This window comes from Aquarana catesbeiana, linkage group LG11 (genome assembly GCF_042186555.1).
Source record: "Aquarana catesbeiana isolate 2022-GZ linkage group LG11, ASM4218655v1, whole genome shotgun sequence".
Classification (NCBI taxonomy): Eukaryota; Metazoa; Chordata; class Amphibia; order Anura; family Ranidae; genus Aquarana; species Aquarana catesbeiana.
The window spans coordinates 263390672-263406443 of record NC_133334.1 but is presented as its reverse complement, the minus strand read 5'-3'; the positions used below and the strand labels follow the sequence as shown (position 1 = coordinate 263406443).

Sequence of the window (15772 nt, the reverse complement as noted above, 5' to 3'; positions counted from 1 at the left end):
AAGACGCTTCCTCCCCAGAGCTCCACTTTTAACAAATATAGGATAGTAATCTTAAAGCTGCCGCATAACCTGGTAAAATTACATCATCCTTGGTCCTCTCCCCATCGATAACATTTTTAAAATAAAAGCGTTTTTCATAACATACATTATTTTAGATCCAATGATTGGATAATTGGGTCTCTGTGCTTCTCTGTGAAATGCATTAGATCATGGCTGGTGGGAGGGACCAATAGGATATTGTACATCGCTTCCTGAGAACATCCCATCCTCAGTACTCCTCTCAGGAGCTCTCAGACCTGATGCAAGCAGGTGGCGAGCACTTGGAGAGAAGTTATGCAAATATCAAAATACCTTGAGGAGTGGGTGTAAGCTGATCCTGAAATCCACTAAATGAAAAGGGGTGGGCCAGGGACAGTCAGGATGGGGAATAAAGGGCTAGATCAGAGCTCTTCAAACTATGGCCCATGGGCCACATTCGTCCAATTCCAAGATTTTATCTGGTCCCAGCTAGGATGAGTGGCGTATCCTCAATGTGCACAGATTGAGGATTAAGGTCTGCAGAGGCAGCCTACATATGGAACCCGATGCAAGGAGGAAGCCCGATGCAAGGAGGGACGCAGGAGGGGACCCTGATGCAAGAAAGGACGCAGGCGGGGGACCCCAATGCAAGGAGGGATGCAGGCGGGGGACCCTGATGCAAGGAGGGATGCAGGTGGGGGACCCTGATGCAAGGAGGGACGCAGGCGGGTCATCCCGATTGCAAGGACGGACACAGACGGGGGACCCTGATTGCAAGGACGGACGCAGATGGGGGACCCCGATTGCAAGGACGAACGCAGACGGGGGATCCTGGTGCAAGGAGGGACGCAGACCGGGGACCCTAATGGAAGGACGGATGCCGACGTGGGACCCAGATGCAAGGAGGGTTTTAGAAACCATGAAATCAGGCCAAGACAGAAGTACAGTTAAATCACACTTGTTTAATAGTCTAAAAGTAAAAAGAACAAACGTAGTCAAAACATAGCCAAAAGATCAGTAACCAGAACGGATAGTCAGCCAAGCCAGAAGTCAGGGATCAATGTAGTGGAACAGCAAGCAGGATCTGGAGCCAGAAGGAATGTCAGCAAAGCAAGTCTTGAACAGGACCGCAGGAGATAGTTTCTGCCGTGCTGACCGAGACGAAGGCAGAGCTCCTCTGGACTGGACGGCTTAAGTAGGCAGGACTGACGAGCAGGATATCATCAACAGCTGAGTAACTTTGGAAAGAGATGGGAGCTGGCAATTAGCCGACAGCTGAGCAGCCAGCTCAGAGAAGGAAGGGCTGAGCCCAGCCCTCACAATGGGATGCCGACGCGGGACCCCCGTGCAAGGAGGGACGCCGACGCGGGACCCCCGTGCAAGGAGGGACGCCGACGCGGGACCCCCGTGCAAGGAGGGACGCCGACGCGGGACCCCCGTGCAAGGAGGGACGCCGACGCGGGACCCCCGTGCAAGGAGGGACGCCGACGCGGAACCCCCATGCAAGGAGGGACTCTGATGGGGATTTTTTTGGCCCACGAAAGTATATAAAATATACAATGCGGTCCTCATACTAAAAAGTTTGGAGACCCTTGGGCTAGATTATGCTGAACTTTCTCCAGCCAGAAAATGAGGCGGGCTCTGTCTGATTTGCTGCACACGGTGTCTCACAGTGTGCGGTGAAATCAGAGGAAGCCATTTCAGTCCAGGAAAGGAGCCGCTACAACTGTGCAAGTCTGGAGGGAAGGTCGGAGGTCAGATTTAGGGCCCATTTCTTCATTCTTTTTTTTTTTGATACATTGTTGCAGACAGTTGACACGCTCTACCAATCATGTTTGTGCGCCTGCTGGAAACGGCACCAAATATGCAGTAACGGGGATCTTTTTAGGAATGCAACACACTAAAATCTGCAGAGGAGAATTCTGCCCTAAAGGAAAACTCTGGATTTGTTAAAAATTGATACAACTCATAAAACTGCAGAGTCTGAGTTTATTAAGAAGTACTTCCCTATTCCATTCTTAAATTGCTATGATTCCTAGAACTGCCAAAAGATTTTAAATAGAACCCATAAACTAAATAAAAAATGACATAGACGATGCAGTCTGTCAATAATATTTATATGGCAGTTTGCGTTGTTTCGAGTTCCCTTGTAACAGTTCTATAACCTGGTGTTCCTGCCAGGAGATCATTTAATTTTGCCACTTTAACTAGTCCATCTGTCCAGTAAAAGTAGAAGTTAGGGCTTGTTCTCAATAGTGCTTGAGGGGCAGTAAACCCCGCAGTTGAACCTTGATTTTACCACCCCCAACCGCTCCCCCTTTAGCTGCAGAGGCAGCGGCCGCATTGCTTTGCTTCTCAGTTGCGGCAGAAATGACACACCATTGTTTTTGTCCAGTGTGGCACCCACCAAGCGTGGCCTGTTCAAGTGAATAGGGCCCGCTCTGCAAGCTCCCTGTAACCGCATGCAATGCTTGCTGTGTGCTGGTGCGGGGATCAAGGGATTAAAAGCAGGCAGCAAGAAGGTGCTACAGCACCTCCTAACCACCTGTAGAATGCTCTCTGAAGAGCAAACCGAAGCCGCGAAGCACATCTGGCGGCCATTGTTGTTAATGGCACTCCAAATGTGGTGCGATTGTGCTGCAATTGTTGTGGCAATCGCGGAAAAATGAGCATTTAAAAGCCGTGCGAACCTCAGTACCCAAAAAAAGGCGCATTAACTTCTTGCGTGACAAAAATGCATAGGGCAGACCATTTAAATGAATGGGCTACCCTATGCGCGACTCGTGTAAAAATCGCACACACAAAATCACGAGCGGGAACGTTCCTTCCCACTATGCAGTATGTGAACGGTGCCTTAAATCCTGCCTAACAATAGCTATTTTTGATAATGTCCCCTTCCCACTTACCCTATGTAATAAAGATCTGTATACTTACCTTTTTCAGTCTGTTCCAGTCTTGTCACGCGATCCCGACGTTCTGGCTCCCCTGTGTTAGGGAGAGCTCAACAATGGCTGGGAATTCCAGGAGTGGTGACGTCACCCATATCAGCGTTCCCTTCTCTCCCCTGCAGTCACCACTCACTGGCACAGGCAAGATGGAGCTGCAGATCACAAGGCCGGATGGGACAAAAAAACATTTTTACATAGGGTAGGCAGGATAGGTAGCGGGGGGGGGGATCATTTTGAAGAACAGTTGGTGTTAGGAAGGATTTCTACTTTAGGAGACCAAAACATTGCATATAAAATGTTAATTTTTGTGGTTTACGTACACTTTCAAAAGGTGCAGTAGTATTTATATGGCTCCTGGGGGTTACAGAAGCAGCTTTAAACTATCCTGGACTGAGTCTTGTATGAAAAAATGGTCCCTCTTTAGTTGGGGACACGAGGTTATATATTAATCAAGAGTGGAACCCTAACACTAAGCCTAACCCTAACATGGCTTCTTCAAGAAAGGGACCTGGTTGAAGTTCTAGGCTGCTGCCTCTGATCGTGGTGGATGGATCACTCATCAGATGATCTGTTCTTGGGTGTGGGGTTAGAAGCCCCTCTTTAGTTGAGGACATGACATTATATATTGAGGAAAAGTGGAACACTAATCTTAACACTAACATGACTTTATCAAGAAAGGGACCTGGTTGTGGTCTTAGGCTGCTGCCTCTGATCTCGATGGATGGACCGTTCATCAGACGACCTGTCCAGGCTCCTTCAGAAAAATACTGTAGGTACTGATTTTTAATATATAGACACTTACCTGTCCAAGGATCCTGATATGTCCTCATCAGAGCCGATTCTTCAATCTCTAGTAAGGGAAACAGGAAGTGAAGCATTGCGGCCACACGACATGTTTCCTACTGCGCATGTGCGAATCACGCTGCGCCTTGTGAATGGTCCCGTAGTCTTCTGGGATGTATCCCAGAAGACTGTGGGGGAAGGCCAAAAGGTAAGAGCGGGTACCTCTTGAAACCAGGTACCCCCAAAAAAAGTTCCAAATATGGCAATGGAAGGGGGGAGCTTATTTGTCAAGAATGTCAAGGGCAGTCAATGTTTTTCAGGGGAAAGGCCTCCCTGTTAATCCTGAGGGGGGCACATTTCCCTGAAAAATCATCGTTGTACTTGATGTTCTTCACCAATAAGGATAGTAAATGAATAATTAAGCTAGGTGACCATTTGCACCAGGTACTCCTAACCCCACACCCAGGAACAGATCATCTGATGAATGTTCCATCCACCTTTATCAGAAAGTCAGCAGCCTGGGACCACAACAATGTCCCATTTTATTATAAAATCATGTTAGGGTTAGGCTTACTGTTGGGGTCCCACTGTTCCTCAATATATAATATCTCCCCAACTAAAGAGGGGCATCTAAACCCCACACCCAAGAACAGATCTGATAAACAGTCCATCCACCTTGATTAGAAACTCAGCAGCCTAGGACCACAGCCATGTTAGGGTTAGACTTATGCCCTGTACACACGACCGGGTTTGCCGTCGGAATAAACTCTGAAGGTTTTTATGACGGAGTTCCAACGGGATTCCGCTCAAGCTGTCTTGCATACACACGGTCACACCAAATTCTGACCATCCAGAATGCGGTGACATACAACACGTACGACGGGACTAGAAGACGGAAGTTCAATAGCCAGAAGCCAATAGCTTCTGTCTCGTACTTGCTTAAGAGCATGTGTTGTTTTTGGTCCGTCGGAACAGCCTACAGACGAGCGGTTTTCACACTAGGTATTGGTTCCGTCTGAAATATTTAGAACATGTTCCATTTCTAGGTCCGTCAGAATTTTCAAAAAAAAAAAAGTCCGATGAGGCATACACATGATCGGAATATACGATAAAAAGCTTCTGTCAGACTTTTTCTGTCTGACTTTCCGCTCGTGTGTAAGTGGCTTTAGTGTTGGGGATCCACTCTTCAATATATTTTGACGCCCAAGAACAGGTCATCTGATGAATGATCCATCTACCACAATCAAAAAGGCAGCAGCCTAGGACCACAACCAGGTCTCTTCATTGATAAACTCGGGTTAGGATTAAGTGTTGGGGTTCCACTCTTCTTCAATATAGAACATCATGTCCCCAGTTAAAGAGGGGGCTCCTAAGCCCACATCCAAGAACAGATCATCTAAGGAGCATCCCATCCACCACGATCAAAGAGGCAGCAGCATAGAACTGCAACCAAGTCCCTTTCTTGATAAAGCCATGTTAGGGTTAGGATTAGCATTAGGGTTTCATTATTCCTCAATATAGAACATCATGTCCCCAACTTAAGAGGGGCTCCTAACCCCACACCCAGGAACAGGTTATCTGATGAACGATCTACCATGATCAAAGAGGCAGCAGCCTAGGAATACAACCAGATCCCCTTCTTGATACAGTCAAGTTAGGGTTCCACTCTTCCTCAATATAGAATGTCGTGTCCCCAGCTAAAGAGTGGCTCCTAACCCCACACCCAAGAACAAGTCATCTGATGGACACGCCATCTGCCGTGATCAGAGAGGCAGCAACCCAAGACCACATTCAGGTACTTTTTTGTTGATAAAGCCATGTTAAACTTAGTGTTAGGGTTCCACTTTTCCTCAATATAGAACATTATGTCTCCAACTATAAAGGGGCTCCTGACCCCACACTCAAAAATTTGCTCATCAGGTCAAAACATTTGGTCTAAGCAGTCAGTCAACTGGCAGTCAATTGTGATATAATTTTGAGAAAATCGCTCTGTTCATCCCTAGTGGGCTATAAGGCTTTATCATCACCGCTAATCCCTTTAGATGTTATTCTATTTACCCCCTGCAGAGCGATTACACACCCCAAGAAAAAATGCCACCGAAGACCCAGTGTGACTGAATGAGAAAAAACATTTACCAATAAGAAGGATTTAATAACAGAAGGCACAGAAGGAGAAAAGAGCAAACTGCCGACGAGAAGCTGAACTTTCAGCTTGAAGAAAAACTCCACAAGGTTTATCGAAGGCAGGAGACGTCTTAATGCAAACACAGCACAATCCGAGCAATAAAGCGAGTACATTGGCATTTTCCAAGTTTATTGATTCCCACACAGCAATTCAATTAGTTACTTATTGAAAAACATCCTTAACACTTCCCTCCCGCTGCCAAGACACAATACAGTGCAGGCCTGCCGAAATGAAAAGACTAGGCCGATATTACAGCCTGCCGCGAGCCCGATAACGAGTCACAGCATGCGAAACGGACATAAAATATGCACAAATATGGAGAAGTAAAAAAAAAAAAAAAAAATCAGTGTTAAGTCTAAAAAAGTATTTACCAGAACACAATCTGTTTGCGTTTTGGGAGGTGTATAGGCCTTGTACACATGTAGCCTCTCAGATTCGAGTATATTCACATATACAGTATATGCGTACGACCACTTGCCACTGATTTGTACAGGCCAACTGGTGGTGGCGTTACACTGCAAAGGTCACTCCAATCAAAGCGAATTCAGCCTATGTACACAACATGGCCATTTGCTGCCATGTGTGCAAAGCCTTACACTACGCAACCTTACACCTATACCAAAACCATGGTCTTTAACATACGGTTGCTTTCCTTTGTTACTATAAAATCCTCCACTCTTCTGGAAAGGCTTTCCAGGAAATTTTGGAGTGCGTCTGTAGGTTACTTTGTGCCCACTTGTGAGGTCAGGTACTGATGATGGATGAGAAGACCTGGCTCACCATCAGTGTTCCGATTCATTCCAAAGCTCTTCAGTAGGGTTGAGGACAGGGCTCTATGAAGGACACCAAACTGGTCACAACAATTCTATAGGGAGCTGGCTTTGTACACAAGGGGCACAGTCAAGTTGGAAAAGAAAAGGACCTTCAAACTGTTACCACAAGGTTAGATAAGCACAATGGTCTACAATTCTTTGTATGTCACAGCATTAATAGTACCTTTCACTGGAAATACCTGAACTCAATCATCGTGAGAGATGTTCGCAAGCTTCTAGGACATGTAGTGCATTTGTGCCATCCAACATTGCTATGCACTGGTAGTGGAAGAGCAGGGGCCCAGAAACTAGTAAGATTTGCTTAATACAGTATCCCATTTACAAGGTTCTTGGGGCAATCTAAAATGCACCTCAAAATTAAACCTCATGTTGTTTGCCCAACTCGTTAATTTATTTAGGTCCTCTTGTGAAGTTTATTTATCCTGATTTGATGTTGTTGTCCGACTTATTTTTGTGTCGTCAGCTTACACCGAGATTGAGCTATTCATCCCATCTTCTGTATCATTTATAAAAAAATTAAACAGCATTGGTCCGAGGACAGAGCCCTGGGGTACCCCAGGTATCACTCCAGACCAGTCTGAGAAGACGTTATTTATCACCACCCTTTGGACGTGCCCCTGTAACCAGTTTTCTATCCATGAACAAAACCTATGGTCCATACCTACAGATCTCAGTTTGTAGATTAAGCGTTTGTGGGGGGACTGTATTAAATGCTTTTGCAAAATCCAGATACACCACATCCACAGGCCTTCCTCTATCCATCAGCTCACTTCCTCATAGAATGTTAACAGATTGGTTTGGCAAGAAGGACCCTTCGTAAACCCATGCTGGTTACTAACAACGATACTGTATTCATCAGCAAATTCTTGGATATAATCCCTCATCATCCCCTCCTATAGTTTACACACTATTGATGTTAGACTGGTCTGTAGTTTCCTGGAATATATCTCTGACATTTTTTTTTAATATTGGTACCACGTGGGTTTTTCACCATTCAGCTGACACCATTCCTCTCAGTATGTGGTCCATAAAAATTAGGAATGGAGGTCTGTCTATACCTTGACCGAGTTCTTTGAGGACTCTCGGGTGTTAGTCTTCTAAATCCTGGTGAACGATCGGCGGGTCCCGAGGAACATCGTGTCCACCGGAAAGCGGTCGCTGGCGGCGCGCCCCAGACAAGAAAAACTTTTAAAGTTAACTTTTGTGCAGAGGTCAGGATCATTTGGTGTCTTACTTATTTTGCATCGGTCGTCAATATTTGCCTTTGTCCGTGTAAATCACGCTGAGAGCGGTCACAGAATATAAGCCACAGTTGTCTTATTAAGCAATCAAACTTCATTGCGCAACAGTTGCATTTGTAAGAAACCATCGGGAATCATTTTTCTCACACATCTTTTCGCATTGGGCTGAGTCATCCATTTGAAAGACATTAAAAGATTTGCTTGACTAAGCTAAAAAAAAAAAAAAATTGCTTCTCGCAAACGTTGGATTAAACTGCAAAAGCAAAATATATCAAACTTGATTTTACATTTCTCATAATTGGAATCCTAACAAACTATTTGTAAATCTGCCTCACAGAAGGATACCTTCCTTTAAAACAGGGGTTGGCAACCGGTCAATCGTTGCCACGTAAGGGGCAGATTGTGACCCCGCCGTGCCAGCTCCGCACCCAGCCTTACATGTTTCAGCCCTAAGATCGGGGCAGCTATAGGCATTGCAGAGCCATGGGAAGTCGTAGTCTCCTCCTCTGCTCTGATGTGCCATATCACACAGCCGAGGGGAGACCTGGAAGGTCCCCTGCATCTGAGGTTTTAGGAGTAAAAGAGGGAGAGGAGAATTTGTGCTTTGCATTACTTACCCCCGAGTCTGACCTCTGCACACTGCATTACCTACTCTTGCACTCTGCATCACACACGCCTGACCCCTGCACTGTGCATCACACAAATGGCTGACCCCTGCACTGTGCATCACACAAAAGCCAGACCCCTGCACTGTGCATCACACAAAAGCCAGACCCCTGCACTGTGCATCACACAAAAGCCAGACCCCTGCACTGTGCATCACACAAATGGCTGACCCCTGCACTGTGCATCACACAAATGGCTGACCCCTGCACTGTGCATCACACAAAAGCCAGACCCCTGCACTGTGCATCACACAAATGGCTGACCCCTGCACTGTGCATCACACAAAAGCCAGACCCCTGCACTGTGCATCACACAAATGGCTGACCCCTGCACTGTGCATCACACAAAAGCCAGACCCCTGCACTGTGCATCACACAAAAGCCAGACCCCTGCACTGTGCATCACACAAAAGCCAGACCCCTGCACTGTGCATCACACAAAAGCCAGACCCCTGCACTGTGCATCACACAAAAGCCAGACCCCTGCACTGTGTATCACACAAAAGCCAGACCCCTGCACTGTGCATCACACAAAAGCCAGACCCCTGCACTGTGCATCACACAAAAGCCAGACCCCTGCACTGTGCATCACACAAAAGCCAGACCCCTGCACTGTGCATCACACAAAAGCCAGACCCCTGCACTGTGCATCACACAAAAGCCAGACCCCTGCACTGTGCATCACACAAAAGCCAGACCCCTGCACTGTGCATCACACAAAAGCCAGACCCCTGCACTGTGCATCACACAAAAGCCAGACCCCTGCACTGTGCATCACACAAAGCCAGACCCCTGCACTGTGCATCACACAAACGCCAGACCCCTGCACTGTGCATCACACAAACGCCAGACCCCTGCACTGTGCATCACACAAAAGCCAGACCCCTGCACTGTGCATCACACAAAAGCCAGACCCCTGCACTGTGCATCACACAAAAGCCAGACCCCTGCACTGTGCATCACACAAAAGCCAGACCCCTGCACTGTGCATCACACAAAAGCCAGACCCCTGCACTGTGCATCACACAAAAGCCAGACCCCTGCACTGTGCATCACACAAAAGCCAGACCCCTGCACTGTGCATCACACAAAAGCCAGACCCCTGCACTGTGCATCACACAAAAGCCAGACCCCTGCACTGTGCATCACACACAAGCCAGACCCCTGCACTGTGCATCACACAAACGCCTGACCCCTGCACTGTGCATCACACAAACGCCTGACCCCTGCACTGTGCATCACACAAACGCCTGACCCCTGCACTGTGCATCACACAAACGCCTGACCCCTGCACTGTGCATCACATAAACGCCTGACCCCTGCACTGTGTATTGCATACTACCGACACCTGTACTGTGTGCTACTTACTCCTGACCTCTACATTATGTGCTTACTCCTGACCCGTGGGCTACATACCAATGACCCCTGCGCTACATACCACTGACCCCTGCACCATGCACTACATACCACTAACCCCTGCACCTGTGCACTACATACCACTGACTTATAAAACTGTATTACTTACTACTGACCCCTACAGTCTTACATACTTAAGCCTGACTTACCACTGACCCCTTGCACTACATACCCCTGACCCCTGCACTTTGCACTGCATACCATTGACCCCTGCGCTACATACCACTGACTTATAAAACTGCATTACTTACTGACCCCTACAGTCTTACATACTTATGCCTGACTGAAAACGCTGCAAAACTTACTCCTGACCTCTGCACTCTGTATTACAAACTACCAACCTCAGAATTCTGCATTACTTTACTACTGCACTTACCAACCACTGCACTTTGCATCACATACTCCTAAAATCTGGAGTTACATACCAACGACCCCTGCACTGTGCATACATAACTACCGACTTCAGAAATGAACATTACATACTACTAACACCTACACTGTGTGTTGCATACTACTAACCTCAGCACTGTACGTTACATACTACTGATCCCTGCACTACGCATTACTCCTGACACACACTACTGCACACGTTCAGGGATTGAGGGGGCAATACGACGCATGCGTGGTCACTGAAGAAGCGTCACTATCTCAAGTCATGTCGATGACACAAACACCCACCATATTAGATGGAACCCACGAGCCACACTGGAGAGGTCCAGGGAAGTGAAGTTATTATTTAGAACACACCCAAAGTACAAATTTTTATTTAAAATGAACTAAACAAACAGAGCTTGTCTCTACAACCAATTCATCTCGTGTGTCTTATAGTATTATAGTGAAGATGGAATGTGCCTTTCTTCTTATAGGATAGCTGAGAGATGAGAGTATCGCAGAATATCTTCTCTCCCAGAAATCGAAAAGTTCATTTCTACATTTTAAAGTCCCCCCCCCCCCCCCCATCCTATAAAGATATTCTGTACAACGTGTCCCTAGAACTACAATATACATTTATACATTACACCGCTCTGAGCTAATGCTTGGTTGTTATTAACTAACTATAAAGCTGTCACAATCGAGGTAAGCTCAGGATTTCCCCAAAAATGGCGATTTAAAGTGATAAAACAGATATTGAGCTACATAGTTAGCCAGGTTGAAAAAAAAAAAGTCCATCTAGTTCAGTGACGGAGAACCTTGGCACCCCAGATGTTTTGGAACTACGTTTCCCATGATGCTCCACTACACTGCAGAGTACCAGAGCATCATGGGAAGTGTAGTTTCAAAACATCTGGGGTGTCAAGGTTCTCCGTCACTGATCTAGTTCAACCAATAAAAAGAAAAAAAAAAAAAAAAAACACACACACAACATACAATCCTATATACACAACTATATATACACAACCCTATATATACAATCCTATATACACAACCCTATATATACAATCCTATATACACAACCCTATATATACAATCCTATGCCCACAGTTGATCCAGAGGAAGGTGAAAAACGCCAGCAAAGCATGATCCCATTTGCTACAGCAGGGGAAAAAAAATAAATCCCTTCTGATCCCCCGAGAGGGAATCCGATTTTCCCTGGATCAACTTTACCTATAATGCCCCGTACACATGATCGGATTTTCCGACAAGTGTTGGATGGGAGCTTGTTGTCGGAAAAAGTCCGACCGTGTGTACGCTCCATAGAACATTTGGTTTAGGAGTGTGTCTATGGGAATGTTTGACCATTCTTCCAGAAGAGCATTTGTGAGGTCAGGCACTGATGTTGGACGAGAAGGCCTGGCTCGCTGTCTCCTCTCTAATTCATCCCAAAGTTCTATCGGGATGAGGTCAGGACTCTGTGCAGGCCAGTCAATTTCCTCCACTCCAAACTCGCTCATCCATGTCAGACTGATACAATGTATAATGTACATATACACAGTGTAATGCTGATTTTACATTAAACAACAGAACCCTCTACACACACACACACACACGCCATCTATGTGCTGGTTACAAGGATGGAGAACTACAAGTCCCAGCAGACACTGTCATCTATACAGACTAGAGTTGCCACCTCATCCCTTTAAACCCGAACACCTTTGGATTACACAGGTTCTGAGGCTAATTAAATGCAGATAAGGCAGCAAGTGAGTTTAATTACCACCTTAATCAGCCACAGAACCTGTGTAATTATTATGTGTTCGGGTTTAAAGGGATGAGGTGGCAACCCTAATACAGACCAGCATTGTTCCTGGAAGAGATCAGGTCTGCAGTATAGATGGCTGCAAAGGCACCACAAGTGCCAGCATGTCTGCTAACAGAACCCTCCCGTCCTCCCCAGACACCCCTCACACACACTCACCCCTCTGCTGAAGCCATGTTGCCAGCTGGACTTTGTCTGTCACATGACCTGAAGCCTGTCACCTGACCAGCCGACTGCTCTAGAGGAAGGGGGCGGGGCGGAGCGTTCCAAGCCTCCTTCTCGCATCTGTTACCTACCAATAGGAGGAGAATAGAGAAATACAATGTATTCAGGAGAGAGGAAATGATAGAGAGAGATCAGATGAATAGAGATGAGATAGGATAGATAGATAGATAGATAGATAGATAGATAGATAGATAGATAGATAGATAGATAGATAGATAGATAGATAGATAGATAGATAGATAGATAGATAGATAGATAGATAGATAGATCATTTTCTTTTAAAATTTTCCTTTAGATTTACCAAAACCACTACATAGTTACAGGTAAATCTAAAGAAATTGAATAAGAAAATTGTATAATATATGGCCACCCATAGATAGATAGATCTGAGACAGACATATCGATAAACAAATAGATATGAGAAAGATAAATAGATAGATCATAGATAGATATGGATAGAGATCCCAACTGTCCCTGTATGGAGCAATGTCCCTCTGTCCTCCTCATTTGTCCCTCATTTTGATCTGATCTATATAGTTGTATATAAAATGCACATTTTTAAAATGCATTTTGTAGATCTCTAAAGCCATTATAGTAATGGTAAAAGAAGAACTTTTGAGGTTAACAAATCTTTTCTTTTTATGTATAATTCTCCTTTAAGAGGGTGTGGCAGGGGGTGTGTCTGATGCCTACAGACTTCAGCTAATAGGTGTCCCTCGCCCCCATCTCAACAAGTTGGGAGGTATGGATATAGATAGATATATGTGTAGAATAGATGATAGATGGATAGATAGATAGATAGATAGATAGATAGATAGATAGATAGATAGATAGATAGATAGATAGATAGATAGATAGATAGATAGATAGATGATAGATCATTTTCTTTTACAATGTTCCTTTAGATTTACCAAAACCACTACATAGTTGAAGGTAAATCTAAACAAAAAGGAATAAGAAAATTGTATAATGGCCAGCCATAGATAGATGGATATAGCTGAGAAAGATAGATAGATAAAGAGATAGATCCAAGAAAGATAGATAGACAGATCTGAGAAAGACAGATAGGTAAACAGATAGATATAAGAAAGATAGATAGATCATAGATAGATAGATAGATAGATAGATAGATAGATAGATAGATAGATAGATAGATAGATAGATAGATATGGATAGAGATAGATCGCAACTGTCCCTGATTTCGAGGGACTGTCCGTGATTTGGAGCAATGTCCCTCTGTCCCTCTTCCCCCCTCATTTGTCCCTCATTTTGGTCTGATCTATATAGTTCTATATAAAATGCACTTTTTTAAAATGCATTTGTAGATCCCTAAAGCCAGTATAGCCGTGGTAAAAGAAGAACTTTTGAGGTTAACTAATCCTTTCTTTTTACAGTATGTATAATTCTCTTTTAAGGGGGCGTGGCAGGGTGTGTGTCTTATGCCTACATACTTCTGCTAATTGGTGTCCCTCGCCCCCATCTCAAAAAGTTGGGAGGTGTGGATATAGATAGATATATGTGTAGAATAGATAGATAGATAGATAGATAGATAGATAGATAGATAGATAGATAGATAGATAGATAGATATGGGTCAATAGATGAAATACAGAGCCTGTCATTGCTGACCTTCTTCTGAAAATACCGGCTGCCTGGCCGTCTCTGGAATGAACGCTGTCCCAACACACAGATGATGAGAGTCGGGCTCGTTCACACCATGCCCAGTGACCGGCATATTTCTGCACTGGATGACTGCAGAATACATCGTACACAATGGTTCTCAATGGGCCTCCTTCACACTGCAAAACAAATTACTGTGTATAAATAGAATGCACATAAAAATGCACATTACTGCACCTGTACTGTCAGTGGAGTCTATATGCAGTATTCTGCGGAGAGAATAGATAAATTAGATAATTAGAAGCACTTGGTTATGATATAACGTGTTGGTCTGATGAAGGGTTGTGTATGTGGCTCCATCCATTGTTCTGTAATGTATCTGATTTGTTCTACACTAAAGAATTAAATTCTGGATTCAATCTTTGCTTTTCTTTATATCCGGACTGTATGGACTAGACATGCGCACATGTTTCTGTCTCGTCTGAAAAAGAAATTTATTTAGTTACTCCAAAATTTGTTTTTATTTACTTTGTTTCATTAAAAAATGCATTTGTACAAAAATCCGAATTAATTAAGGTCAAATCTGTCAATTGAAGAATTATGCTGTCTGTCGGATGTTCTAAGAAATTTCGACGAAGCAGCTAAACTGTACGTTGCTGCAATCGTTCATTTCCGGTCGAATGCTCCGCCCACAAGCTATAGTAGAATTCTAATGTTGTTTGACTAGTAATAATTATAATTATTAATTATTATTACTAGTCAAACAACATTAGAATTCTTCTGTAGCCTATGGGCGGAGCATTTGACCGTAAATGTCTGCTCGCGGCGATCGTATGTTTTTAGCTACTTCGTCAAATCTTCATGTCTCTATAAGGTCGAATCTTTTCTCTCTATGTCGAATAATCTTGGACTAATAGAGTTAGGTTAGGTACATTTGACCGCAGGTTCGATATACACAGATGGCGATTGTCACTGTCATGTCAAATCTTCTATCTATCCATATCAAACTGTTGTCGCAACGATACAAAAATATAATGGATACGAAAATAAAGCATTTTTTTATTTCGGATCTTTCGGATTCTGCGCGTTCATTATCGTTTTGTTAAAACGAACACGAAATTCCCCGAAATTCAGACGGAAATGTAATCAGACAAAAACAAATGCACATGTCTAGTATGGGCTTATCTGTGGGGATGGCTCTGCTCTACAGTGTGATCTCTACTGGTGTGACTACATCTATGGGAGGAGGCACATTGTTCATGTTTTGATGGTGTTCAACCATTGTTGCCCTTTTTGGTGTTCTTGTTTATGTTGTTGTTGGTGTTCTTATTACTGTTCTTGTTGTTGGTGTTCTTGTTTTTGTTGCTGTTGGTGGTGTTGAACCATTGTTGGTGTTGGCATTTTTTTCGGTTTTCCTATTGGTGTTCTTGTTGTTGGTGGTGTTCTTATTGGTGTTCTTGCTTATTTGTTGGTGGTGTTTTTCTTGTTGTTGGCATTCAACCATTGTTGGTGTTCTTGTTGGTGGTGTTCTTGTTAGTGTTGTTTGTGGTGTTCAACCATTGTTGGCGCTCTTATTGTTGATGTTGATGATCTTGTTTGTGTTTTTGGCAATGTTTTTCTTGTTGTTGGTGGTGTTCAAACAT

The 15772-nt window shown here is 44.3% G+C and overlaps 1 protein-coding gene across 1 annotated transcript in view; it reads right to left on the bottom strand.

Annotated features, from left to right (window-relative positions):
• Nucleotides 1-12563, bottom strand: part of PEPD (peptidase D) — a 249397-nt gene extending 236834 nt beyond the window's left edge. Inside the window, exon 1 of the mRNA XM_073605776.1 lies at nucleotides 12446-12563. Within this exon, the coding sequence (XP_073461877.1) occupies nucleotides 12446-12462 (17 nt within the window). The 5' untranslated portion in view covers nucleotides 12463-12563. The remainder of the gene's footprint in view (nucleotides 1-12445) is intronic.
• Nucleotides 12564-15772: the final 3209 nt, after the last annotated feature.